A 27,916-nucleotide genomic window follows, 5' to 3' on the forward strand; every position below is an offset into this window, starting at 1 on the left:
ATGAATAGAGTCAATGTGGTGGAGGTGGCTGAGGGGACCTGGGCAAGCTGGCAGCACCAGCAGTGTGGTCAGCAGGGAACGTGGAGTGAGCCCATTCTCTGAAACGCTGTTTGTGAGCAAGGCAGGAGGAGAACAGAGGCTTTGTGCAGGATGGATTTGATGTCTCTAAGGGTGCTCCAGTTAAGAGATGTTGGCCTGTGAATGCAGAAACCTGCCTGCTGCTGCTCTGGTTGCAGCCTGCAACGGGAGGCAGTAGCACATGGTGTGTCACAAATGAAGCCTGGAGAAGGCAAGGGCAGCACCTGGACTGTCTGGAGCTGCTGGAGACCCTGGAAACCTTAGCAGAAAGGGACTTGACTGTTGAGGAGGAGGTGGCCACATGTAAGTCAGCAAGTAATGCCTGACATGGGGTAGCAGGACAGAGATGCCCACCCAATAGCGGGTCATTTCTGGGGGCTCCCATGCCTGGGCAGGCCTGCTACTTTCCTCGCAGCCCTGCTCCTTCCATGTCCGTGCCACCTCCCCTGACCGCAGGCCCTCTCCTCCTCGATCCCACCACGACCCCCGCGGGCCGCGCTGCCGGTGCGGTGCTGCCGGTGCGGCGGGGCCGGTGCGGTGCTGCCCGGGCCGGTGCCGGCTCCTCCTCCCGGGGGCGGCCCCGGCGGCAGGTGGCTGCCTGGAGCAGGAAGCTGCCACTGCTCGGCCCCTGCTGTGCCGCCGCCGGGCTCGCCGCCCGCACCCGCCGTCGGGGGCACCCGCGCCTGCCGCGCCCTCCGCCGGCACAGCTTTTTTTGTTGTTTTATCCCCTTTATCCCCTCCTTTATTTCCTGCCCTCTGACTCCTCCGCGCTCGCACTTGGAAGGACACCGCCGGGGGTCGCGGCGGCTGCACTCGGGCTGCCCTCGGCACCGGGCGGGCTCCGCTCCGCTCCGCCGCTGCCCGCGGGCGCTGCCGCCATGAGCGCCCCGGCCCCCGAGCCCGGCCCGCAGGACGGGGACCCCGGGCACGGCCCCGGCACGGCCCGGCCGGCCAGCCCGCAGGAGGAGTTTGACTTCTCCATCCTCTTCGACTACGACTATCTGAAGCCGATCGAAGGTTGGTGAGGAGCCGCTGAGGAGGAGCCGCAGCCGCGCCCCGACGGGGCGGCGGGGCCGTGCCGGGCGCTGCTGCGCCCTCGGCACCTCCTCGTGGGGGCATCGCCGGGCCCTGCCCTGCCCTGCCCTGCCCTGCCCGGGGCCGGGCGGTGGATGCCGGCGATGCGGTGCTCGGCGGGCCCGGCGCAGGTCGGGGCCGGGCGGTTCGGGTTTGTCGGGGCTGCTTTGCCCGGCAGGTGCTTGCGGACGTTCACTGCTTGGTCCTCGTCCCGTGCTGCGGTGACTGAAAGCGGCTGCGGGAGCTCCGGTTGTTCCCCAAGTTGTGCACCCGGGAATGAGCTCAGCTGCAGCTGCCAAAGACGAGGCAGAGGAGCTCGGCTCGGTCGGTCGCCCGTGACCATCATCATCATCGTGCTAGAGCGTGTTCTGGAAACTCAGAAAGGCAGCTCAGGCACTGGGGCTTGGAGCCCCGAGGAGTTAATTACCTGCCATGAGTTGGAGCATCCTGCTTGGGTGGCAGGGAGCTGGGTAGATCTGGTTTCCAGTTTGGGTCCAAACACCATAAGCTTAAGTTAAAATTAAGAAAAAAGAAAGATCTGTAGACTCTTCTACTTCTCTGAGCTTATGCTGTGATATTAAAAGTGCCAAGTGCTCCCTGACTTCCTAAATGATAATTCTATCTGTTGATGGTACTAAAAAGTAATACTTTCTTACCCATAAAATACAGATTTGTGTAAACCAGAAAAAGATGAAAGAAAGAGGACCCAGAGGAATGAATTGCTGGGATATTGTTTCTAAGATACATTCGTTTGGATTCTGCACAGGGGGCAGGTGGCATTTCTCTAGGGCAAATGAAGAGAGATGTTGTGTTCCTGGGGCACAGTGCAGGAGGAGACCTTTGGGGCCTGAATCATGGTAACATTAGTGAAGCAGAGTTATTAGTGAGTTTTATTCTTTGTGTCCTTGTTTAAATATACAGATGTGCACCAGCATCAAAGCTCAGGATGGTTAATGTCATCAGATGCACAAAGTTGAATTTTATTTCAAGTAGATCAAACTGTGCTAAAATAAATCTGCAATGCTCAGTGATTTTAATGAAAATACATTAAATCTCAATGAAAGCTTCAGATGCTGACTTGTTCACATCTATATAGTAAGCAGTACTGCTGTGAAGCCTTAAGTGGGAAGTTCTACAGAACATAATAGTACGTAGGTGGGGTGTAGAAAGTTTAATCGTCAAACCACATGAATGCAGAGCAGTGTATGCTTGTTGTAGAAGTAACTTCCTTCTTGAGCCTGCTTTCTCCACATTTGAACGACTGGAAACCATAATTAGTAGTAATTTTGTTTGTTCCAAAGATGGAAATCATTAGCATAAAAAAAAAAAAAAAAAGATCACAACCATATATACCAGCATTGTAATCTGGAGAACATTCTCCCTGGCTTTGAAAAGGCACCAGCTAGAGTCTGTAAGCAATCCAGTATACATCCGTGACCTTTAATGTACAAAAGATTAAAGCATGTTTACATGAGAACAGAAAATGTTCACATTTTGAGGAAGGACTTTATCCACATGCCGGTGGTAAATGATGCTCATTGTTCATGTGCGATCCTGGCCTCGTCTGAACTGCAGTTGGGAAAACAAGGCCTTTTCAGAGGAGGATTCAAAGTGGAACCAAAACCATAGGAGTGTCTGTGGATCCCATACTTCAGTCTGGTTCCTACATTCAGAGCCAGTTTGAAATCAGCTCTGGTGTCCTCACGGCCTGGGCTGCTCCACCCACTGCTCATGACAAGTCCTCTAATAACAAATCCCTCTGAGCATGCTAAAAGGGTTTTTTTTCAATTAACCAAAAAAAAAGAGGGGGGGGGGAAGGAAATTTGAGGCTCTAGGAACGGATTGAGATGAAAGTTATTTCTGATAGAAATTTTTTTAAAAGGTTGGGATTTGATAGTATCCACCCAAATTTGTGTTTTAAAAGTAGGATGTATATCCTACAACTTGTTGCCATGGGAATATCGTTGCTGAAAGTGGATGGTGTTCAGTAGTGCTTAAGTGTGCCTGAGACAACAGGAGCATGTAATTGCTATAAAAGCAACAGGGAAAAGAAGGGTAAACAGAAGTCCTACAGTCAATATTATTAATATTAAATATTCCTCTCTAAGCCAACCATTTCCAAAAGCAGGGATGCTGTACAAAGTGCCCTTTTCCTTGTGCCTTTTACTCTTGCTTGCCAGACTTTAATTAGCAATTATCTTCTCAGCATTTGCAAATGAGAAACACCTGCTGAACTCAGTGGTATGCCCAGGTGAACAGGATTTGGGGAGTGTGGGCAGGGCAGGTATCCTGTGCTGTTAAATTGAAGTTGGGATTTCTCTTGGCCATTGAGGATATTTTCTGTCTCCTTTTAAAATAAAGTGTTAGATGTATTCCCTTGAGAGTTACCTGTGCAGGTGTTGCTAGGGATACCCCAAGTTTTAGCTAATTTCAAGCATGGCAGGTGCTTCATATCTTGTTTCTCAGTGCAGAAGATTGACAGAGAGTTAGTGAGCATTTAAAACTGAGCTCCCACAAACAGAACTCCCTGATGAGTAAGTTCTTGCTAACTGCTTTGTGTGTTCTTCCGTAATACCTGTTGTTGGCCACTATGAGAGACAAAATACTGAGAAGCTGCTCTGCTTCAGCATCTCCCTTCATGGAGTTTTGTGGTGTTCACTGCGTGATGATCTGCTGACAGGTAAAGCTGTCCCATAATTTTTAATTTTTGAGGTTAACCCTTCTGGGAGTTGATCCTCTGAGGGGTGTTTTGAAAATCCAACCAAAAACTTACCCTTAAAAAAGACTGCAGACAAAATCCTGCCCTGAGACAACAGGTGAGAATGCAGATGGGAAAGAGTATTTTCTCATGGGCTCAAGCCCTTGCTGTAGCTCAGCAGACTCTTATATTGCATCTGGTGATATGAATCTACAAGGTCTGTGTATATATAACAAAGAGAGGGGAAACAGGGAGCATCCATAAATATTAATATTCCTCTAAATGCTTGTTTGTATGTAGACAGGCTCCCAGGGACATTGCCACGTCTTGTAGGTGTCAAGCCCTGTATAATTTGCCTGTTCATTTTTTTCCCTCCCAGATGCAAAGCTATTAAAAGGGAAAAAACTGAAAGTGCCTGCAGCTGGGTCCTGGCTCAGGAACACAGGAGGCAGTGTTCAGCCCTGCCGTAAAGAAACAAATATGCACATCTAGCAGAGAATTCCAGATTTCACTCAGGAAACCAGCTCTCGCTTGGAGCTTCCAAGCAGTTTGTGTAAATAACAGACAACCCGGCTTTTGAAAAATGCAAAAGAGCTCTGCACTGGTCCCTCCAAATAAGAATAAGCAATTTAATTAAGAAAAAAATTGACTTTTTTACTTATGCAAATAAGGAACTCCATTTAGATCCCAGGAGCTGCACTGCAGCAAGAGGATGTGAGGTCAAAACCAAACTTCAGCCCCTGCCCTCCCTTGGCTCCCTCGTCCTGCACGTGTCTATCTTTAGCTTTTCCTAGATGATGGTTTGGATAAACCCAGCATGGAATGCAGTTGCTTGGGTGATCTTTTATTCCCTAATTTCATGCTAATTGGCAAGGTCACATTTGGCTGACTGGATGACTTTGAAGTAACTGCCTTGTTTTAAAGCAGGGGAGGGTGGTCCTCACAGGGCCGCCTGTGCACACACACTGGTGTGGTCCTGGGCTTGGGGGATCTTTGGAGCCTGACAGAACCCAGCAGGGTTTTCCTTTCTGCCTCTCAGAGGTGTGTGAAAAGGCGTCTTAAAAATCAAGGCTTGAATTCTTTGAAACTTAAATCCCTTGATCTCTTCCACCTATGATTTCACTGTTGGGTTCCAAGGGCAGTCCTGGGGGTATCCACCTGGGCAGGCTGCCCAGCTTCCAAAGGGTTGGGAGAACTGCCTGCACCCTTCCTGGACCTGTCTAGAGGAGCTGGTTTGTTGGTTATTTGCAATACAGTAGCTCTGCTTCCATTCCCTGTTGTGGGGAGAGAGAGGGAAAGGTGGTCTTGTGAACTAACAACCATGGAAAAAAAGGGGGAACGAGAGCTGACAGCTTGGAGGCAGTTTGGGTGGGATCCTAGGGGACTTGGGGCTCAGACTGCTCTAGGGAAGGGACTTGAATGATGCAGAGTGGGCTGTTTGCTGAAAGTAAAGCTGAAAGAGAATGTGAGGAGTTGTCAGTGCTGTCTGGGTGAGAAACTTGCTTTCTTTTGACTCACTGTCAAACCAGAAGGATCTTTTGGTACTGAATCAGAGGGTGATTCAGCAGTGAAACCTCAGGCTGGGAAATGCCTGCGTGAAGGGAGATGGGGAAGTGCTGTAACTGCCCATGCAGAGGAGCTGTGCTGAGGCTGCTGTGCTGAGGCTGTGCTGTTTGCTGAGATGTCCATCAGAAAAGCAGGGAAGAGGACAGTCCTTTGCTGAAGTATTTCAGTGTGTGTTTTGGGATGCAATATGCAGGAATGGATGAACCACTGAAGGCTTCACAGCCTTGGGTGCAAAACCTGTACCTCTGGGGAGCATTTTCCCCCTGTCTGCCCCCTCTCAAACGCAGGAGCTCGACACTGTTTACAAAAGCAAACTCCTGGTGGTGCTCCTCGCCTGGGGAGGCCGGGGTGTTGGCTCTGGTCTGTCCTCTCCTGGAGCAGATTCCTAACCCCAGCCTGCCTTAGCCAGCTTGGCCAGGAGCAGAGTATCCAGTCCCCTCCTACTGAAGCAAAAAGCAGAATTTCTCCTGATTTCGGTGGAAGAGGCGTTTATTTCTGAGAGCAGCAGTTGCCGTTTCACCCCGTGCCCCTTCTCCCTCCCCGGTGAGGTCAGAGCTGTAGCATCACCGGCGTCTCCATGGTGACAGACCGTGATGTCACCGGCGTGGGCAGCAGCAGCCGGGACAGTGATTTCATTGTACCTCTGGAGTTCTGCAGGGCTGGGACTCGCTCAGGAGAGACCTCCCCGAAACCCCCAAGCCGGGCTCCTGACGAAGCCGTGCCGATGAGTCAGGGCCGGCAGCCTCTCCCCTGCCTGAGCCGCAGCCCCCGGGCATCGCTGCCTGGAGCGGCTCGCTGAGGTCTCGCCTGCAGCTTTGCCCACGGTCCTGCTTTATGGATTAATTTGCCATGTGGGGGGAAAGTAAATATTGTTGCTGTCCAGAAGCTGTGGGTGTCTGCCCAGCCAGGGACTGTGGCCTGGGTGAGCTGTCCCAGCTGCAGAACCGAGGAGCTCTGCGGAGCTCTGCCTGTGAAGGCAAGGGCACGCTGTGGCTTGTTGCTGTGCGTAATCGTTGTTATTAATATCTGGAACGTGGGTCCTCTGGCTTTCACCCTGCCAAGGGTGAAAGTGCTCTTTTAAACACAATATTACAGGGATAAGCAAAGAAAATGTAGGTTATCTAAAGCCCAGTTTTTAGTGGGCAAACACTGTGGGTGGTGGTGTTTGTTTGTTTGTTATTCAGAAGACTTGAAAAACTACTCGTGCACATACGAATACGCGTTTGTTTTTCCCATATCCCTCGACATGAATTTACCTTCGCTGGCTTTACTGATCATGCTCTGAGGAGTTTTAGTTCTTTACCTGCTATCTGTGTATCTGGCACAGATAAGGCAGTTTAAGTGTTCGGTGGGGGCAGCTTTAGCTGTGGGTGTGCTGAAGAGGGAAGTGAAAGGGTTGCCTGTTGGTTGATGTGAAGTCGTTCAGCCTGGAGAGTTTTTCTGCGATCGCTGGTCACTGCACACATCCTGCCTCAAGCCCTGGCACCAAGCCTCACTGTGTTTGGTGCTGGTTTTGCTCCCTTGCATCAGCTGGAATCGGGGGGGTTGTGCCTCGAGCGGTGGGAGTGATGTTTTGCATGTCTGTGGGGGGTGTGTTACTCTGCTGATGCCGAAGGCGTGACGAGTTCTATTAAAAGTGAATCTCAGCATCAATATCTGGGCTTGATGTGTCAGATCTGAGTGATGGGGATGACACACTATTCCTGTGAGTGCCAAAGCTCTGAAATCAACGATGCTAAAAATACTTTCAGCTCAGAATTCAGTTGCTGTTTTCCCATCCCCAGAACAGCTGTGTGCTGGGATTAAAAGCCAGAGGGAACCTTAAGAAATCTGCAGGCTGGACTCTCCTGTGCATCTCCCCTCTTGTCACAGGCATTCTGTGTGTTGGTTTGTTTGTTTGGCTCTCGGGGTTTCCCGCTAAACAGGAAGGCTCAGCAGTTCCTGAAAACAAACAGAAACCCCCTGAAATTAAGTAAAAATCTCTCTGCCTGTAAAAGTTTCATTGCAAACTTTTGCAGCCGTTGCAGAAAGCACAGTCAGCTCCTACCTGGCTTTATGGCTGATGTTATTTTCTCATGTCATGTAGGAGTTAGAGAAAATGCTGGAACAGTTATTTAAATATTTAAATGAACCCTCTTCACCTGTGGCACATACTGACCTGTGCCCATAAGCCCAAACTGTGGAGCTGTTTCAGGTATTTCCTGCTGGATACATTGAGAACTTTAAAAACATATTAAAATCCTGATAGTACTTTGCATGCTTTTGTGTGATGACAAATATTATTCAGCTCCCAGGCTGGGGAAGCTCCAGGAGCTGATGCATGTGGTCTGTCCTGGGGACACCTGGCATGACTCCATTCTCTTGGATGCCACTGGCTTTAAACACCTGATGGGGTTCTGGGACCAGATCAGAACCGGGCTCAGCGATGCTGGTGGGAATTCTGTGTTGCCTGGAAGCATCCCTGTGCTCTGCAACCTGGGCATGGTTTGCTAGATGAGAATCTGAAAACTGAGGATTTTTTGCACCAGGAGAGAGGGTTGCACTGAACAGTTCTCTGTTACTCTGTGTTTTCCAATCCCTCTCTGGCCAGTTGGGCTGGAATTGGAACATGATTGCCTGTAACCACGGGGCTGGATCCTTTCTACCTCTCTTTTCTAACAAATACTTGTGAATGTGTTTTCTGATCATTCTTATGTGAAACCTCTCACCAAAACTTGCTGACATGATATGGAGCCAAACAAATCATCACACAGAACTGGCTTTTTAATTTAATAGTTTGAGCTCAGCTTTGGTTTCATGAAGGGCTTGGCTGTGTAAGAAAGGTTTTTCTCCCTTCACCAAAAGCTGTTCCTCAACCTTTTGGTTTTACAGAGACCTGTTTGGAAGTGATGTTGTGATATGATGGTCTCAGTCCAGCTCCTAGTTAACAAAATGTGACCAAAGTCACAGCACCCCAGTTGGTGCCAAGGGGTGTATTTGGCAGAAAGAGCAGGAGGGCCAGCACTGACATGGGCAGAGAGGCTGACACACTCCTGACCCTTCCAGGTGATCCCTCTAGGTCAGGCTCAGGCAGTGTGGAGGTGTTTGCAGTGCTTCTGTCCATGCTGCACCTGCTCTGAGTACTTGAGCTTCCCTGGCTGCTAATCCAGTACTTTTCACAAGCATTAACTGTAGTTAAAAAGAGTTAAACAAATATTAAGCTAATACCAGATCACAACCAATTTATAAATATGCATTTTTTTTAATCCATGATTGCTCAGCTTCTGTAATAATATTTATAGTCTTAAAGAGACCCTTCTTTTTCCAGAAGAACCGACTCCACATAAAACCAACAGCCCACCCTCTGGAGTTACATACGCTCATGATGTCTTGGACTGTGGCCTCAAGCCATGCCCCCTGCCTTTTCCTAGCCTTTCTGCAGATCCCATGGGCAGATATGGACAGCCAGATAGTAGCATAGGGACAACACCTACACACCCTGCCAACGCTGCAGGGGCCTCTGCTCCGAGCCCTAGGATTGAAATTACTCCATATCATGAACTGATTCATTCAGGGGGTCCCTTCCGCAGCAGAGACACAGATGTTCTTTTGGTAGAACATCAGTCAAACTCAGCCACCACTAGCCCAAGGGTTACCCTGCCTGTCCCTGGCTTTGAGGGCTACAGAGAACCACTGTGTCTGAGCCCAGCTAGTAGCGGCTCCTCTGCAAGTTTCATTTCAGAGACAAATGTATCTCCTTGCACGTCACCATGTGTTTCACCAAATAATGGTCCTAGTGATGACCTTTGTCCACAGTTTCAAAACATCCATACTCATTATTCTCCTAGAACCTCTCCAATAATGTCACCACGAACAAGCATCACGGAGGAAACCTGCTTGGGACGACATTCACCATCACCCTGTCCCAACTCAAGGTCTTCATCACCAGGTGCAAAACGGAGGTACTCTTGCACTGAGCTCTACAGCACTCAGCTGCCTTCCACTTCTCCACGGCAGTCAAGGACCCCCTCTCCACAATCCTCTCCTCGCATCCCCTTGAGAGAAGACAACTCTTCAGTTACTTACACGCAGTTGGCCAGCGCTCCTCTTTCCATGGATGCTATGAGCAGCCTTCCCACGGATCCTTCCTGTGGTGTTCCCACGAAAATTTGGAAAACCAGCCCCGATCCTTCATCAATGTCTTCCCACAAAAACAGCATTTCATGTCACGTCTTTCAGACTGTTGACTTCCACGGGCCTTGTGAGCAGGAGGACAGGAGAAACTCAGCCCCAGAATCAATTCTGTTGGTACCTCCATCCTGGACAAAGCAACTGGTGCCTGCAATACCTATCTGCAGGTATGTAATCCTTCCTGTGGGGGGTGTTTTCTCATGTGTGCTGTCCTCTGTCATGCATGATGATCCCTAGGAAGTGTTTTCTTGGGCAGATCCTGCTGCAGATCAGAGCTAAGTGCTCAGGGATGGCACTGGTTAGTGGGGGCCCAGTCCATTATGATTCTGAGAGATGAATAAATCTGGATTTGGAAGAAACATCACCAAAGTGGTTCATTGATAGCACAGTACACTGCAAATTCAAATTGCCAAGTTACTTGTCTCAATAGCAAATTGCAGACAGCCCTGGACAAAGGCTGAACACACTGGTGCCATCCTGCTGCTTTAAAAACAATAACGAGATTGCTTTTGTAAATTCAGTCACTTACAAATTTCCATCAAGGATGAAAATGCTTTAAATAATTCCTGGTTCAAAATAGAGGACACTGCTCCAAGTCAGACTGAGCGTTCAATCAACTCCAAGTGATTTACTGTTGGTGGTTAATTTGTTAATTGTCCCTTAACGCAAATCTCAGCCATTGGCACTCCCCTCATCAGCTCCATCCATTGTCTGGCACCAGTGGCAGGGCTGGACCCTGAGTGGTGCAAATCTGCCAGGACTGAGGGTGCCAAGTGTGTGACTCGGCTCCCAGCCACCGCTGCCGCCCTGCCAGCCCTACCATCCTGCTCAGCACCAAGGCTGTCCCCTCAATGACATTATCCCAGGCTGCTCCCAACCTGCTAAACACAAATTTGGAGTGAAAGAACACAGGTTGTGACTTGCCTTGGCTCGCTAGACTTTTTTCTAGCAGCGGCTTGTGCTCCCAAAATAAGAGTGACTTGAAATCCAGTGCAAGCTCTAGTTGTACATTTCAGTGTATTCATTTCATGTTATAAACCCTTGTGTATTTTTGTAACAGGAAAACTAGTGTCAGGTAAGAATATTTAGCATTTTATTCACGTGCATTTTAATATTTATGGAAATCATAAAGGTTACTATTTTGCACAACTGGTAGTTAATGGTAAATGGAGTTAATATTTCACAATATGCATTCTGTGATCAAAGTTTAGGACACGCAGCAAAAGCGAGATAAAAGAGGGGAATCTTTTAAAAAATACAACTGCTACAGGTATTTCTGTATAAGTGATAGAAATATCTTATTCTCTTCTGCATGGAGATGGGTGCACAGAAATTACTGTCCTCGTCCTGAATTTCAGCAGTTTGTAATCAAATGTGAGCAGGGCAGCATAATCTCATTGGAATTCAGAGCAGACTCCTAAATGGTTCAGCAAGAGCAGCCACGGGGAGGTGCTGGGAGGAAGGTGGGGTCAAGGGCTTTGAGAAATGAAGGGCTCAGGAGTTTCACTGGGGTGTCCTCTCTCTGCCCAGTTTGCCTGTTCAGTCGCTGCCACCCCTGGAGTGGCCCCTGTCCAGCCAGTCTGGCTCCTACGAGCTGCGGATCGAGGTGCAGCCCAAGCCCCACCACCGCGCGCACTACGAGACCGAGGGCAGCCGCGGCGCCGTCAAGGCTCCCACCGGGGGCCACCCCGTGGTCCAGGTAAGGGACTGGGGAACATCCCCTGAGAGGAAAAGTGGGGGTGAGTTCATTTCTGAAGGGCTTGCAGGGGGCTGGCCCTAAAAAAGGGAGGACCCTGTGAACCTGGGTGTGAGTTGTGGATGTGTTTGAAGGGTCTGAAGCTGAACTGTGGTGAAGTCCAAGATGTTTGGAAGGATGGTTTGGATTAGCTTGTGAACGCTCAGGAACTTGGGCAACATGTCTGTCACCTTTTCTCGGCGATGTGTTAAACCCCCTGTGATCCAGCTCGCATAAGATGCCTGGTTATCCTGAATTCCCGCTGAGCCCGTTTTACCTTGACAACAGACTCTCCTGTGCAAACTAAGGCTTTTCATGAGGGTCAATATGTACAAACATCAAGCCTGATTTTCCAACTCGTTGTAGCTCAGTGACCTCCCAGACTCAGATTTGAAACAACTGGCAGATCGTGCCAGATCTGCAGCCCCACGTCCTGCTGCCAGCAGTGAATGAGGGGTTTGGAGCCGCAGCCCTCTGGGGCCACATCAGTTGTTTCCCTCACGTCCCCCTCGTTTCAGCCCATGTCCCTGGGCAGGAAAGCCAAAGCCAGGCTGGTGGTGTGATAGTGCTGGGGATGGTGTGTGGACCTTGGCCACAGCTACAGCTTTCACTGAGCAAAGTTGGGGTGCACCCTGCAGATGTTCCTGACACTCAGGACTTGCATGAACCAGGGAAATGTTGACATTTATGTCTAATTTTAAGCATGTGATCAATACCACTAATTTCACTGGGTTGATTTGTGCTTAACTCCAAACATGTGTTCAGTATTCCCCTGCAGGCTCAGCCCCTTTTAAAATCAAGCCATAAATTTTTAAATCAATGAATTTAGTTTACTTTGGTTGAGCTGGACTTGCATGAATGGAGTGGATATTTGAGTAAAGGGTGCAGGATAATAATAAATAGCAATCACATTTGCCATACCTCAATATGTGCAGGCTTTTTAGTTTGAGTCTGACAAGCTCGTAGCCCTCTGTGATGTGTTTGAAGCTACCTGGATGTAGGAATGATCTTGCCCATCAGCACTTGCTCCTTCCTCAGTTTGCTTACAAATATTTACCTTCCCAAGGTAGTCCTATCAACTGGATATTTATTGCAATGAAGGAGTTTCTCTTGACATGGGGAAATATGTATAATTTGTTTCCTTCCTGTAATCAATATCAATCAAAGAGGGATTTATATTTTCTGTTGGGGGCAGGATCCAATATTCCTAGTTTTACCATAATTTGCCTTCAAGCTTCAGGATCTAAAACTATAAATTCAAATGTCCACATGAGTTTCCCAAGCAGATGTGCCTCTGCACAGCTGTTCCTGCATCTGGGGAAAATATGGACAGTTTCTTTCTGAAGGTTTATTATAAAGCTGGAAGTATTTGTTGGATTTGTGTTCACTTGAACATAACAAGGTTCATATGGATGCCGAGCAATGAGATAGTTGCACCTGTATGTTTTATGACATTTGAAACTGGGGGAGGCTGGTAAAATCCAAAGCTTTCATGTCATAAGTTATTTGGCTTCGAAGTTTCTTCTTTTTTTTTTTTCTCTCCTTCTTTCCCCTCAGTGAATTTTAACTTTTGCATCTTGTCAGATGCAAACAGAGAAAATTAAATGGGAGAGATTTTTAAGAGGTGGGTGCTGTGTTGAGGGAAGTTTGCATGAGTTAAAGGCAACTGGTTGCAAGGCAATTAAATTGGTCTTCCACTATTTTGATTACCTTTTCTAAAATACAATGTCTTTTTAAAAAAAATCTGAGTTTAAAAGAATTTCCCATTAAATTAACCCTCCACGTGAGTAATTACCAGCTGAACCTTCCAGAGGAGGAGATGTTGGCTGGTTTTTGCAGCACGGTGTTGGCCTGCAATATTTATTTTTTGGAAACTGCATTTCGCATGCAAGTTTCTTCTTTTGGGTGCTCTGAAGCTACAGACCAGCAGATCTCATATCCTCCAGGCCTTATCTTGTGGTTTATCTTTCTGATGCTGCTTCCTCTTCTTCACGCGTCAAGCCCCGAGGGTTTGTGCACAAAGCTCTGCACCAGTTGTGTGCTCCAAGCATGGCAGAAGAAGAGCCCGGTTAATAAAACCTCTGGCCAGATGCACCACATACAATAGGGCATTTACTTTGCCAGGAGGAGAAAAAGAGAAGCCATTAGTGACATCATCTAATTTCAGGCACCATCTGGAGTCACATGGAGAAGCGTAGGCTCACAGCTTTAGGTGTTTTTGAGTTACTCTTGGGAAGAACCTACAGCTTGCTGTTAACTACAGAGAAACTCAGGCTTCTATTTTAGGGATGCAAGTTGGATGTGAGTATCCCTTAGATGTTAAGTTGCTGAGATCAACAAGGAAATCCTGCATAACAAGGACGAAGCTGAAGCTTCCATGCACCTTCCATCTAGGAGGTCCACCTGGTCACTGAGACCACAGAGAGAGGGGTAGGCATGTTTAGTTTCCTGCTCTTTTTCACCAGAGTTGAAGGACAGCTGCTTATTTGTGCCCAACTGTTCCAGTCAAGGCCCTGGGAGAGACCACCCAGTAGGAAGGGCAGTGACTGTTCCTGTGCCTGAAGAGCTTATGGAAGTGATTGGGATAGAGGTAGCAGTCCAAACACAAACCTAGCCTGTAATGGTAAAAATTCAATACATTACCCAACTTTTTAGCTTGGTACAGCATCCAAATGTAGACCAGGGCTACAAAACCCCAGTTCCCAAGTGGAGGACAACGGTAGGCACAGTGTAAGCGTAACCTATCCCATGCCTGTGTGTTCTGGTCTCCTCCTTACTTCTCCTCTTCAAAGCAGGAAAGCTTTGCAGAGAGGGGCTCCTGTTCAGCACAGCCAACCCAATTTTCCCCTGGGTTTTAACTTTTGAAATTGTGGTGATTTTCACTGCCTCTTTTTTTTTTTTCTTCATATTAAAAAGAGGCTGGAATGGCAGAGTTGTTAGTGGAGCTCACAGGAGCTGCTTTACAATAACAAACGTATGTTCCACTTTGCTTTTATATTTGAATTTTGCTGTATGTGTTTTCTTGTGGTTTCTCAGTCAAAGGAGACATTGTTTCTTAGCCTGAGTTTCCCATGGGGCTCTGACTTTTAACTGTATGTGACTTCCAGCGTTCAGCTAATTCGTTCGCCTATTAGTGAAACCTTTGATGGAAACTCAAAACCAAATCACAGCTTGATACTGTGATTCACACTCTCACACGTAAGGCTGGGCTGGAGACACGTTCCTGCTGAAACCCCAACCAGCCCTTCCACGGAGATTTACTGCTGAGGGCACGTCGGGGGAGTTGAGTTTGTCCTTTTTCCTCCCACCATCCCAAGCGCCCCATTCAGCAAAAGCGAAGTCCAGGCTGTGCTGGACTCGCGTGGCAGAGCCAGCTCGTGCTCTGCAACATCTTTGTGCCATTCTCTTGGCCTTCACTTCCCTTTTCTACTGAGTGGGAGCTTGGCAGGTTTTGGCTCTTGCAGGGGTTTCTGTCCCCAGCCCAGGAGCAGCGTGTGACAAACTGCTGCACGTTTCACACCCGATGTACTCGCAGCACCACGGGCTTTGTTTGCACAACTGTGATCATTGTAGGGGCCTCTTGAGCTTTGAGCTCTTAGGCTGTAGATAGTATTTAGTGTTGTTACATGTGCTACTGCAGGGATTAATGTGCAGCACTGAAAATGGGGACTTTAGCTACATCTGGGAAATTGTCTTCAAAACTAATACCCCATTAAATATAAGGGCAGTACCCCTCGCACTGTGCTGCTAATGTGGCTGTACCTTGAGATCTGTCCATCTGAAAGCTCAGGGAAGCCCCTGAGGAAACGAAATTGCTGAATAAATCAAAAGTAGTGTAGGGAAACACAGATGAGACAAATTTGCTTTTGTTTAGGTGCAAGACAGGACTGGAAAACAGGGCAAGATTAGAGGAGGAGCTGACCTCTATGCTACTGTAACTGGTGCAAGAAGGGAAGTGCTGGATAACAGGATAATAATCTTCTGGGAGAATTTAACTGGGGATAAGCTGCATGCTCTGTTGCTTAAAGTGTTTAAAGTGGGTGTGCATCTCCCTGTATGAAAGGGACACTGTCACCCAGATGTGGCTGAGTGCAGCTCTCTCAGTCCCTGAGAGGACAGGCAGGGTGCAGTTGGGGTGCAGAGGTGCAGGGCAGAGGGTCAGTGAACCCCATACCTCAAGGGAGCAGTGGGATTTTCGCATGTGCCAACCTGCTTTGAGTTAGAAGTGAATGAAAAGTTCTCCCTGAAACTTTTGAGCCCAGTTCAGAGTACATTGCTTTTCATGGGAAAGAGTTTTGGCAGAGGTGAGGGGAAGGAGGATGTACTAACTGGTTTGAGGGTGATGCCTGTGCTATGCAGATCAGATTGTGTGGATTGGAAATATGCCTGGATTAAGCAGATGCAAGATTTAGGTTACTCTTTCATGTAGGTTTTCACTGCAGAACTGTGCATGGGGGAGTCAGTGTGCTGTAAAAGAAAGCTGGAATTTCTGGCTGTTTGCCATGAATGTGGACACTTCCAGTGCAGCAGTAACACCAACATAACTCATCCCGTTCAGGACGTGCTCGAATATCCACAGGAGAAGTTCACACAGGGTGGATAGTGTCCTGTAAACTCACATCTGAGCTCTCTGTTCATGGGCTTCACGGTCCAGCTAAGCCTCCAGTTTCCTCCCTTCCTCTCTCAAGACCAATGTCTGTTGAACTGGAAGTGCCTCACGCCAAGCCAGGGCTCACACCTGGGTCTCCTGTGTCCGGAGGGAGCATCGTGCTTGCCGGGTTAAGGCTGTTCAGGGGGCACTGGACTCCTCCTGCCTGCTCTATGAAAATTTTCTAGAGTCTCTATTTCATTCTGAATCAATTGTTTAAACCCCGATGCTTCCAGCAGACCTGAGTTATTCTTTCTCTAATCATGTCTTGTCTTGTGGGTTTCAGCATGAGAAAGAAACTGGGGAAGGGAGAGGTTCCTGGGGTTGCTATTTTTCTTTTTTGTTTTTTTCTTTCCTTTTCTCTTTTCCCCAAAAATACTTTTTTGCGGAGATCCTTCCAAAATCTGAGCTGACATTCAGTCCAGTAGCCAGTGCCTGAGCAAAGGCCATGGTGTAGTTCCTGGACCCCAAACTCGCCTCACAGGAGGCTCAGCACTGAGCCCTGGCAGAAAGGTACTTGGGTCAGTGCAGTCAATCATTCTAGGCTGAAATGAGTATCTCCAAGATGCTCTTGGTGCTGCCCCATCTTGCCCCTTGTCATATGGTTGCTCTCAAGCTTTGTGCCACATCTGGGTTGCCTGGTGGAATGCTCCTGGGGCTGCCACGTTGGGAAGGATGAGCTGACTGTGGCAGAGGAAGGTGAGGTGATAAAAAGCAGCTCTGCTTTGCCACCCCCTGCTCCACTCCATCTGGGCTGAGGCTGGTTCCCACAGTGCCTCCAACAGCTGGCAAGGGTTCAGCTTTGCTAACTGGTGGCAGAGCCCCATGCTGAGAAATTCCCCCAGTGCAATTCTGTCAAAATCATCAAATTTGCACCCTCTGATCTGCTCGTGGCACAGTGAGTTCTCTCGTGCTGGGGAAGTTTGAGTCTTTTGTCATGAGTGTGTATGAGTTCTTTCATTACACAGTTGGGTTTCTTGGTAGGAAAAAGTTTGTGTTTTCACCCGGCTATAATGTGATCTCTGACTCCGTATATCTGTATATGTGCAGTAGTCAGTGCCTCTTCTTTTAAACTTTCAGCAGAGGTAGTCAAAGCATCTTGAAAAGAGGATCAGCTCTTCATAGGAGCAGGGAAACTGAAGCATAGAGAGGGAACAACTTGCTTACATTGCAGTATAAGGTCAGTCAGGAGCAAACTCCCCCGCTCCCATTGCTTTCTCCCAAGAGCTGCTGTGTCTGTCCCAGACCTGTATTTTAACCCCATCTGAAAGCAGAAATTCCAGTAAGACACTGGGAATCTGGTTGTCATTTGCTGTAAGGAGCAGCAGAGCAAATGAGATTCAGCCTTTGGAATTTTGACAAAATTGTCACCAAAATAAGAAACACTTAAAATTGACTATCATAAAAACTCATAAGTTAGCAGAATCAGATGTTCAAAGGATTATCCTCGGAGGCCTTTTTAGACTGCTTTGGTAAGGAGCAAAAGGAACCAAGGCAGAGATTTCCTTCTGGTTTGAGTTCTTTTGCTGTGTCCCAAGTACATTAAATTGAACAAAAACATCTGACAAGATTCAGCTTTGTTGCTCAATGTCAGCTCTAAGTGAAGCGGACAGAGAAGCCGCTACATGATACAGTGGCTGGATGACTTTGTCTGAAATACTGACAGTTATTGATATGCCTCTCTCCCTGAGACAATACAGGGACATTTTCCATCTTGGGAACAGTATTGTTGAGTAAGGACCTCCTCAAAAATCCTTGAAATTGTCGCAAGGGGTATTAATGTTGAGGATTAATGATCCAATCCAAGACATGAAGTTGGTTGCACCAGGAAGGGAGCTGGGCAGGCATGACAGAAATGCTGTGCCAAGCTGGGGCTGTTCCAACAAGGACATCTTCCTCTTGTCTGCAGCGGAGGGTCTGAAAATGCTCACTGGCACGGAAACCAGCCCTGATGAAGAGGCTGAGCAGGGGAATAGTTTGTGGTGTCAGAAACTTTGAGAGACGGGTTTAACTGTGCAGGCTCTCGCTGTTGGTAGAGGAAGGTGGGCGTTGGGGAACGCTGGCTCCTGCCTGGGGCAGCCGCGTGTCGCTCCTGGCCGGCCCTTCAGGGCTCTCTTATCTCCTTGTGTACAGCAGGAAGAGGGAAACTGTAGGAGGAAGCGATTTCTCACGCGGCTTTGTATTTGCTTCTAATTAAATGTTGCTTGCTGGGCCCTGTTTTCCCACTTTTCACTACCGGCCGGGGATGGTGTGTCTGAATCAGCCGCGCTGTGCTCAGGGCTGACCACACACATGCACACCCCGCTGGGGGAAGCTGGAGTGACTTCCACAGGGAGAGGGCAAGTAATACACAGCAGTTAATGGACCAAGCCTCATGTTACAGTGGGCTGAAAGACGCAAGAGAGCTGATAACTTTCAAGCAAATAAAATCACCAAGACTAGTGAATTAATTCCCTGAATTTATACATTCCTTCTGGCGATAGCTTGCGTTGTCTAGACAGGAAGATGCGTGCAATCGGCTTTAAAGATGCAGCTTTATACCTCTCATGGGAGAAAGACCTAAATTCCTGACAGGCAAAGCTCTGTTGGGATGAATGGCAAACAAATTACTCCCTTGTACTGTTTAAGGTAATTGGTGTCTGTATCACAGAGGTTCTTACTGGGGCTCTTCAAAGATGCCGGTAAAATTTGCAGGTGCTCCTGCTTTTGTCTTGCAAAGCCCATCACTGTTTGCACAAAGACTTTCAATGTGCAACACTTAAACTAGAAATCCCCAAGGAAATTTGGCTCTTCAACCCATCAATTAAAAGGGAAAGGCAGAAGCCTGCAACAGAAGTGGGAACTGGTGAGTGGTGCTACTGCCTGTTTGTGCCATTTGCAGAATGAGAAAGGCATTCCCTGCAGCAAGGCAGGGCACAGGGGATGGGGACCTCGGGTTTCTCACTGTGCTTTGGTTGCTTGTCCCCTGCAGGACCTGGGAAATCACTGTCCCTCTCTGCCCTGGCTTCCCCATTAAAAACAAACACGTTCTCTTACCTGTTTCTTGTGAATCTTCCTTTATCTTGCTAATAATGTAATTCCAAATAAAATACAATAGTATTTAAACTCAAGAAAACATATCCAAGATTGAAAGATTTAAATTTCAATGTTTTCACTAAATCCCCCCTGTATATGCATATGTTGTATCTATAGGTCACCACCTACAGAATCTTTAAGGAATTTCCTTGCTTTCCAACTCTGCTGTCAATTTATCCCTTGGCTACCAGACAGCATAAATAAGCAGTGTTATAGGCTTCACCTGTGCCAAGAGATTTGCTCTTCATGCAGCACAGCAAAGGTGCCCCTGTGTTTTAAATCCCCCCAGCCACAGGCAATGCCAGCTGCAGGGTTTGGTTCGTCTGAACGCTGGGGTAGGGATTGATTTAGGTGTGAATTTTAAACTCCAGCTTTAAGTGCTCTGTATTTGGAGCTGGGTTCTCAGTTTGTGAGAAAACCTGAGTTTTGAAATAGCACAGGAGAAAAAATGTGTTTAATGTGCCTGATGTGTGGTCTCGATGGCTGCGGTCGCTGGTCCTGTCTGGTCCTGTTGCAGGGGTTGTGTTTGGGTGGGTAACTGGTCAGCTGATAACCAGCAGCTAAAGGCACATTTGCTCAGTTTTTTGCATGCAGAATCACACACTTGCCTTTTTGAAAAATATCATTTGAATCCCCCCCTCTCCAAAATTTCACTGGTATTGGTGCATGGAGAGCAGAATGAATGAATGAATTTTATTTATGTAGAGGTGAGATGATGATTTTAATCGTGCCGCACATTTCCGTCTTGTTTAGAAACCCAATCATAGCTGCAAACCAAACAAGAAAAGTCTCCTTGTTTTCTGAATGATGTTATTTGTTTATCTGCCAAAGTGCTTTGCATTTCCTCAGGTCAGAGACCAGCCCCTGTCTGGCTATGTTAATATTATAAGAGTTAGGCAAAAGCAAAGTTTAAGAAAAATCTTTCAACTGAAAGAAATAGGATCTTAAAATCCTAAAATAGAGTATGGAAAGGTACACATCATGTCTGGCTTCTCTTTTCCCTTGTGGCAAATGTGACTCAAAGGAGTTGGGTTTTTTCCAGCTTGATCTGTATACAGTTTGGGGGAGTTTTATTGTGAGTAGGTCACCTTATAATACACAAAAATATTTCCTCCCAGAGTTCTGTATTCATAAATCTTTCTCAATTCTCACTCTCTTCAAACTGAAATCCAGGTGATTTCGTTTCCTTCATGGAAAGAAGAGTGAGAAAGAGTGGAGGCACATCTTGGTGTGGGGCTGGTGCTCTGGTCCTGCTGCGGCTCCTGTGGCTTTGAGGAGCCGCTGGCTCCCTCCCCGTGAGATGGGCAGAAGAGCAGCACTGAAAAACTGAGATGTTAGAGCAGCTTGGTTGTTGCTGCGGGAGGAAAAAATGAATTTCCAAGTTATTATTTAAAAACCTTTTTAAATCTTCACTTCTCAAAGTTTGTTTAAGGGTCAAATTTATTCCTTCTTTGCTTCGCCAAAGAAAAGATCAGCACTGTGGTTAAATACAAAAGCAGCTGCCTGGAATAGTGGAGATGAGTGTTTATTGACAGTAGCAGTTTTTTGTAGTTCAGTTTTGAGGAGAAACATGTATGTGAAGCATAGCTTTAATGTGTTCTTTCATTCTAGCTCACAGTGCATTTTTCTTCATAAAAATGCAGCACAAAATACTAACTCTGTGCCTGCAAAGCAGGGTTAACATCACTGTTCAATGGTATAGGTAAAAAGAGAGGTTTTGCGCCATGATCGGAGCTCTGTGGTAAATTGGAGGCAGAGCTGAGTGTAGAACTCTGATTTTAAAGTTCCTGGAGTGTTTCTGTGGGCTGTCCATCTTCATTTTTTGTTCCTGAGTCATCCTGATGTGTTCTTAGCAAGTGAAAGGTGGATAGAAATGCTTATGGTAAATGATCTATAGCCTTGAAAACATAATCAATTAACTCAAGATTAGGACACACCCTTTCAAATGGGGATACTTGACTTTTACATATATTTTTCTATGTCCTTGCATTTTATAATGCTATTTGGATTTTACAATGATGTCATCCAAAAACATTGCCATAATGTCATAAATTACCAAAAAAATATGTTACTTTCTTCTACTGATCAAACAGTTGATTTAAAATCTGGTCCTGTGGAGGACCATGAGGCTTTTTACTGGGTGTTTTATACCCCCTGGCCAGCAGATAATACAAACATTGCCATATGAACAGGCAGTCAATTCCTCTTTTCTTTAAGTTGTGTACATTATACAGCACACACCCACAGCCATACACATTATTGGACAACCATGGACAGTTTTGCCTTGGGAAATGATTCTCTGCATGAACAAACACCACTTAAAATTACTTTTAAAGGTGGCCAGTATTAAAAACTATTTGTGTAGCCAGTTCTGTTACAGCTGCTACTGACTGTGCTCACTGGGGGCAGATTTTCTTTTGTAATTTATTATCTGTTTTCCTCCGTTTCAGTCTCCCACCTATAACTCTGGGATTTTGTTCTGCCAGGACAGAGGGTCAGGCAAAAGCTGCTTTGCTGTCACTGTAATAACCCTTCCTGTCCAAAGAATCCTCTCATCATTGTAGCTGGATCCACAAAGAATTACTCTGTCAGGCATGACAATAAACATGCTCTGTACTTAACAACTGCTCTTCTCCCCTCCCTCCCCTTTCAAGACATGATGGCTTTTGGTGATGCAATGGCTTTTCATTGAAGGCCAGGAAATCTTGGATTTTGAAAGGACCATACTTGGGGTGAGTTTCCGTACAGCTCCCAGCAGATCTGGGCTATGAGCCTCCATGGATCAACAGGGGGTGATTCCTACATTAATGCCTGTTCCCAGGAGATCTGTCATTTTGGCCTCTGTTGCCTTTAAACTCCTGTACACCCTATACATTTCTAAATCTCCCCATGGCTGCCGTGGTATTTATCACATTCTTGGCAATGCTGCTTCTCTGATACCAACTTGGAGTCCAGCTCTGCTCCTCCTCCCCCTCGCTCCCAGAGCCAACTGACATGTTTGCACAAAGCCTTGTACCCAATTTTCCCTCCTCACCGTCTCCCAAAGCGCTCGTGCGAGTGAGTTATCGGAGGTGTCTGAGCTGTGCCTGGGCTGGGTTCTGTAATTCCGTCTTGCACAACCCCTACTTAAGGCTTGTTGACTTCAATGGGGCTATTCATGCAAGTGGAGGCTGCACATTTGGGCCCTTGGGTTGTGGGGTCTCTGGGGCATAGACCCTGTCTTTGTGTGCCTCAAAAATATGTGCTAGATGAGTTATGATAGCTCAGAAGAGTGAGTGTCGCTTTACATTTGCCATACTGAAGGAAGGTTGCCAGGATTGCATTGATGCTGCATGTGGTCCCCTTCCAGGGGGGAATTAATCCTTCTTTGCAAAGATACCTCCTGCTGACTGGTGAAAAGAAAAAAGGAAAAAAACCCTGGTTTGGCCATGAACACCATTAGCCTAATCTTCCTTTTCTCTGATCTTCCAGTACTATTTGCTTTGTATGGCTTCATCAAGGTTTTGTATGTGGACAGAATAATTGAAAACAAATTTAACATGTCCCAGACCATAAAGTTCCCTTTCAGCTACATCACTGGCTATGCAGTAGATAAATGTCTGGTTTTCATTTTTGGTTATGTGAGAAATTTAGAATGGTTTGATTTGTAATTTTGAACGTTAATAAAGAAGGAGAAATTTCCTTGTCTCCTGGCCTATGGAGGCATTCTGGCTTTCTTGCAGCAAATACTGTTTATAAAAATGTTATTTAGTACAGAAGAGTCTGTCTGTGTCCTTGAGGCCTAGAAACGCAGTCTCCAGGGTAGACTAAGACCTCCTTGTGCTGTTCAGTCTCAGACCAAAAATGCCACCTCTACCTGTACAGGTAGTATTTTAATGCAGTGCAAGAGGAATGGCTGAAGGTGAACCTGACTGAGGGAAGGATGAGTTTCAAAGAGCAGTGGATCAATGCCAGATATATATATATATGTGTGTGTGTGTGTATATCTGTGTGTGTGTTTATATCTATCTGTGTATAAATATATATATCTCTGTGTGTGTGTGTGTCTATAGATCTGTTTGGTTTCCTGACTTGAAGGCACTGCAAGCCCTGTGTGTGACAATAATTTTTTCCTGTGTGTGATGCTAATTTTTTACATGTCTTACCAGCTTCACGGGTACATGGAGAACAAACCCTTGGGCCTTCAGATCTTCATTGGCACAGCAGATGAGCGGATACTCAAACCTCACGCCTTCTACCAAGTCCATCGCATTACGGGAAAAACCGTCACCACCACCAGCTACGAGAAAATCATCGGCAACACCAAAGTTTTAGAGATCCCACTGGAACCCAAAAACAACATGAAAGCAACGTAAGTGTATTTCTTTTCATTAGCAAAGTTGAGGCAGATGAAATTGGCATGTGAAGTTCATTCTCTTTGGAAAGGAGTCACTAAAATGAGTGATGATGCCTGCTCTGGAGGGACTCCCCTGTCCAACACACTGGGATGGTACATCAGTGTAAGACCCTTTTTACAAAACCATGAGCAGCAGGTACAAGCACCTGGGTTAAAGCTGCTTGAGGAGTTACCATTCATCAGATTGTGCAGGCACTTTTGCTCTTTATTCCAGTTGTGGCAGTGACTATACTGTAAACAAAGAATGGTTTGGGTTGGAAGGACCTTAAAGATAATTTTGTTTCAGCTCTCTGCTATAGGCAGGGACACCTTCCACTAGACCAGGTTGCTCCAAGCCCTGTCCAACATGGCCTTGGACATTTCCAGGGATGGGGCAGCCACAGATTCTCTGGGCAACCTGTGCCAGTGTCTCACCACCCTGTAGTAATCCATCATTGTCAAAGTCAGAATGGATTTGTACTGCATTGAGGAAACAAGACTTGAATCTCAAGTCCTTATGCTGCAGAGGCACAGTGAGAAGCAGGAGCAGCAGACAGTGGAGGAAAGGTGTACAATTCATTTTACAACATTTAATGGAAGAGAAAACATCTCTTCTGAACTCAGCCAAGTGCTCTGGCCATGAAATCACTCTCTCCTGTTGTAATAGAGTACCAGAAAAGCAAGTACAGGCACATCTTGTCTGTATTACTTCTTCCAGTTTTATGGAGGCAGAGGGATGAAGTGGGCACCAGTCAGAAACTTCAGGCTTGAACGTGTGCCAGGCAGCATGAGAGTGATTGCTCTGCAGAGGGAAGAGCTGTATCTCCATCCTTCAGAGGATAAAATTGGCAGAGCAGTTATATTTTTAAGCCCCCCTACTTCACCACAAAATCCACATTCTTTCTTCATATTTTTTTTTTCAGAAAATATACCTCATTCCTAACAAGGAGCCCTGGAGTAATAAACCCCTGCACATATGCAATGGCAAGGAACCGTATGGGTGTAGGAAACAGCTTGGGGTTTATGCCTCCCCAAATGTGATTTTAATTCATATCTAAAGAAGAGAAATGATGTGTCTTTAGAACTGATATCAAAATGGGTTGGCAGTGCCTGTTTAATAACAGTGCTCACTGCACCCTCCGAGGACTATTGCTGAGCTAAAGATCTCAGATTCTGTGGAGGTTAATTGCCACATTCTCCTAATGTGGACAGGCATGTTTGCAAGGTTACACTGGGCTCTTGAGGAGTGATATTAAGTCCACCAATATTAAGTTGTAGTGCTGATTTAAGCAATCCTAATCCTTTCATTGCTGCTCAGTCCCGTCCTGCTCCCACTCAGGGACACATGAATGGATGAATGGGAGCAGAGAGCCATTTTCTGCTCTGCCAGGCTTTTGCCTTGGCTGGGAACAACATTCCAGGGCTTTGGACATGACATTGTGTCCTGGGGCTGGGCTGCAGAGCCCAGTTCTAGCAGTACCACCCACCCCATCCAAAAGGAGGAGAGAGCAGTTTGGTTCCTGCTTTGGAGTTGAATTCATGCTTGCTTTACAAACTGGGGGGAAAAGTGCCTGGATGGTGCATGCAGTGGTGGTTCTGTAATTAACTGGTTTGACTGCTGTCAGCTCCCCATGGAGCTGAACTAATCTGCCCACGTGCAGGCAAGAGCTGCTGTGCAGTCCCTGGGCACTGGGCTGTCTGGAGAGCTGGTGGTGGAGGCTCCTGCCCTGGAGTGGGCTCTGCCATCTGCACTCTCTTGCTTAGCACTGGAGGGAAATAAGACCTGGGGTTATAATGTCTGGAGAGTGGCTTCTGCTGTTGCCAGAGAGTAGAGAGAGGCCCAGCAGCATCTGCTAGAGGTCAAGTAGCACTGGGATGATACTCTCAGGCACGTGGTCTGACTCTTGGGGATGGTCCTGTACAGGGCTAAGGGTTGGGCTTGATGATCCTTGTGGGTCCCTTCCAACTCAGCATATGCTGTGATTCTGTGATCTCTCATGTGCTGCACGTCTGGGATTTCTTCCCCTGTGCCTGCTGAAATGTCAGTACCGAGATCCTAAATAGAGCAAGTCCTTAGAGGTGTTCCTATCGCAGAGGCCAAAGCAAAACAGCTCAGTCCTCGTGGCTGTCCCCAGGCTGTGGGGGAGCAGGGGTGCTGAGCTAACGCTGTGTGCTTGCAGCATCGACTGCGCGGGGATCCTGAAGCTGCGCAACGCGGACATCGAGCTGCGCAAGGGCGAGACCGACATCGGCCGCAAGAACACCCGCGTGCGGCTCGTCTTCCGTGTCCACATCCCCGAGTCCAGCGGCAGGATCATCTCCCTGCAGGCGGCATCCAACCCCATAGAGTGCTGTGAGTATCCCTGAGATTGGCTCCTTCTCTTGCGACAGCGACCACCACCCTGTTCTTTGGCTCCAGGCTGGTGCCCTGCCCTTCTGCGCTGGCTGGGGCTGTGCCACCGTCCGGGTGACCTGTGGCTCTCACCTATGTGCGCTCCCTGTCCTGAAAGAAGCTTGGGCTGGTGGCTCCTCGGGGAGCTTGGAGCTTGTGAGGACAGCACAGGACCTAGGGGCTTTTGCAAAGTTTATTTATTAGTGTGGTGCTGCTGGATCCCTCTGGATGTCAGGTGTTTATTGGGAGCCAGCATGGGGGCACAGTGTAAAGGGCACACGTGCATTCTCCCTGTTTGTACATGAGCTGCCTGCCTTCCTGGCTTTAGTTTGAGAGGAGGCACAATCAGAACTTGTTATTCACAAGCTGGCAGGTGGTTGGAGGTTTGAATTCAGACCTGGGGCATATCCTAGCACTGTGGCCAGTCCTGTTGACTACAGCCCTCTGGTTTGAGCTGTATCAGAACACAACTGAATTGGAGGAACAGGTTTGATCTTGAGGCTCAGGTGCATTCTCGTCATTTGTTTTTCTAGCTGTCAGTGCTAAGGGGTGCACAGCTCAGGAGGCTGAGGCAGGGAAAGCACAGGTTGTTCTGGTATTCCCCTGAGGGACAAGAAAACTCACAGTTTTGATTTCTGAAGTGCAAATCCTTTAAGTTATAAGCTGAGAAACCTACACCTCCCACGCATTTTAACGTACTGGATCCTGAGAAAGAGAGGCCTCTGATGAGGTGCCCCCTGTGTCACAGTCATTTCTGGAAGGGCTCCACCCACTTTGCTGGCTCATGTGCATCCTGTGATGCTTTTTGTTGGTAAATGGTGCCTTTTTGGCAGTTTGGGGATTTCACAAATACCTAATGAACAGTTTTCCTCTCCCTTTGTTGAATGACTCACCCCTTTAGCAGAACCTGTCTTGCCATAAGTCATGCAAAGAAAGTTATTGAAGTGTTTCTCCTGTGTGAGTTTTATTTATTGAGATGCAGGCTTTACTTAACAACTGTTTAGAATGAGAGAGGAGCCAATTTTGGATGGGAAATCAAACTGGAGAGTGAATTATTGATGGCAACTTTTTAAAAAACAGTACAAATGAATAACCAAGGCTAAGGGGCAGGAGATGGATGTGATGATCTCTTGGCAACAGTTATGAGAAGGTACCATCAGATCATTTCAGCAGCTGAGTCAAGTGTCTGGGCACTGAGATGGGGAAGGGAGAGTGGTGGGAGTAGCCACCACCTTTCTCCATAGGAAACAGTCACGTTCCTTTCTGGGAGCAGATGGCTGAAACAATAGTGGCCTCCACCCCAAACATGTCCCTGCTGAAACAAAGGTCCATTTGCTAAAGGAAGCGTTCAGTGGGGAGCTACTTGGGTGGGGAAACTCCAGGTGTAACTCCTACACCCACTGTGCAGGAGAACAGCACGAACCCAGCTCGGACAGCTGGATGGTCACGCAGGGAGTCCCACAGATCACCCCCCACTGACTCAAATTCTCCTCAGGAAAAGCAAATATGAGTTAGCCAGGCATTTCTAGGGCCCTTCCACAACTGCACGTTGTGTTTGTGCCCATCATCACAGGGCGTTCAAGCAGAAATCTGATCACAGTTTACAGAATAAATCACATTTTTCTGAACTATATGCACTCACCTAATCTGCCTGTGCAGTGACTGCTATGGCAGTGGCTTGGATAAACTTTTATTCTGAGATGTCTTTGCATTGATCAGTCTTAGGGTCGTAAACAAGCCAAGAGTGAAGATACCAGTGTAAGTGGCTTATTTTTTTGTTATCGTTGTTTTTGGTTTTTTTTCATAATTAAACTATTAAAATGTTGGCTGCATAGCAGACAGCAAAGCTACAAGAAAAATGTATTTTATCCCCAAGGAAATAAAAAAAGAAAGTTTTATTTTTGGGATAGTGGATATATGGACAATTTGGAGAGATATATAAGGACCTGTGCTTTTCTGAACTCATGGAAGCAGAGTACAAAGTGATCTGGAGTAAGAAGCCTCTTCCATTCTGTGTATGTTGCATATTTAGCCCTGCTTTTGCATTTCAGTAGCACTTCCTGATCTCAGCCCAGTTCTGGGAAGGTGGTTATAAACATCAGTTG

General features: G+C 47.1%; 1 protein-coding gene across 1 annotated transcript in view; it reads left to right on the forward strand.

Moving 5' to 3' along the window:
- Positions 1-956: 956 nt before the first annotated feature.
- NFATC2 (nuclear factor of activated T cells 2) overlaps positions 957-27,916 on the forward strand; it is a 76,030-nt gene continuing 49,070 nt past the window's right edge. The window contains exons 1-5 of the mRNA XM_050313873.1: positions 957-1,095; positions 8,727-9,753; positions 11,117-11,285; positions 23,193-23,395; positions 25,600-25,772. Coding sequence (XP_050169830.1) covers positions 957-1,095; positions 8,727-9,753; positions 11,117-11,285; positions 23,193-23,395; positions 25,600-25,772 — 1,711 coding nt within the window. The remainder of the gene's footprint in view (positions 1,096-8,726; positions 9,754-11,116; positions 11,286-23,192; positions 23,396-25,599; positions 25,773-27,916) is intronic.

This window comes from Myiozetetes cayanensis, unplaced genomic scaffold (genome assembly GCF_022539395.1).
Source record: "Myiozetetes cayanensis isolate MyiCay16 unplaced genomic scaffold, myiCay2020 scf19, whole genome shotgun sequence".
In the NCBI taxonomy this organism is placed as follows: Eukaryota; Metazoa; Chordata; class Aves; order Passeriformes; family Tyrannidae; genus Myiozetetes; species Myiozetetes cayanensis.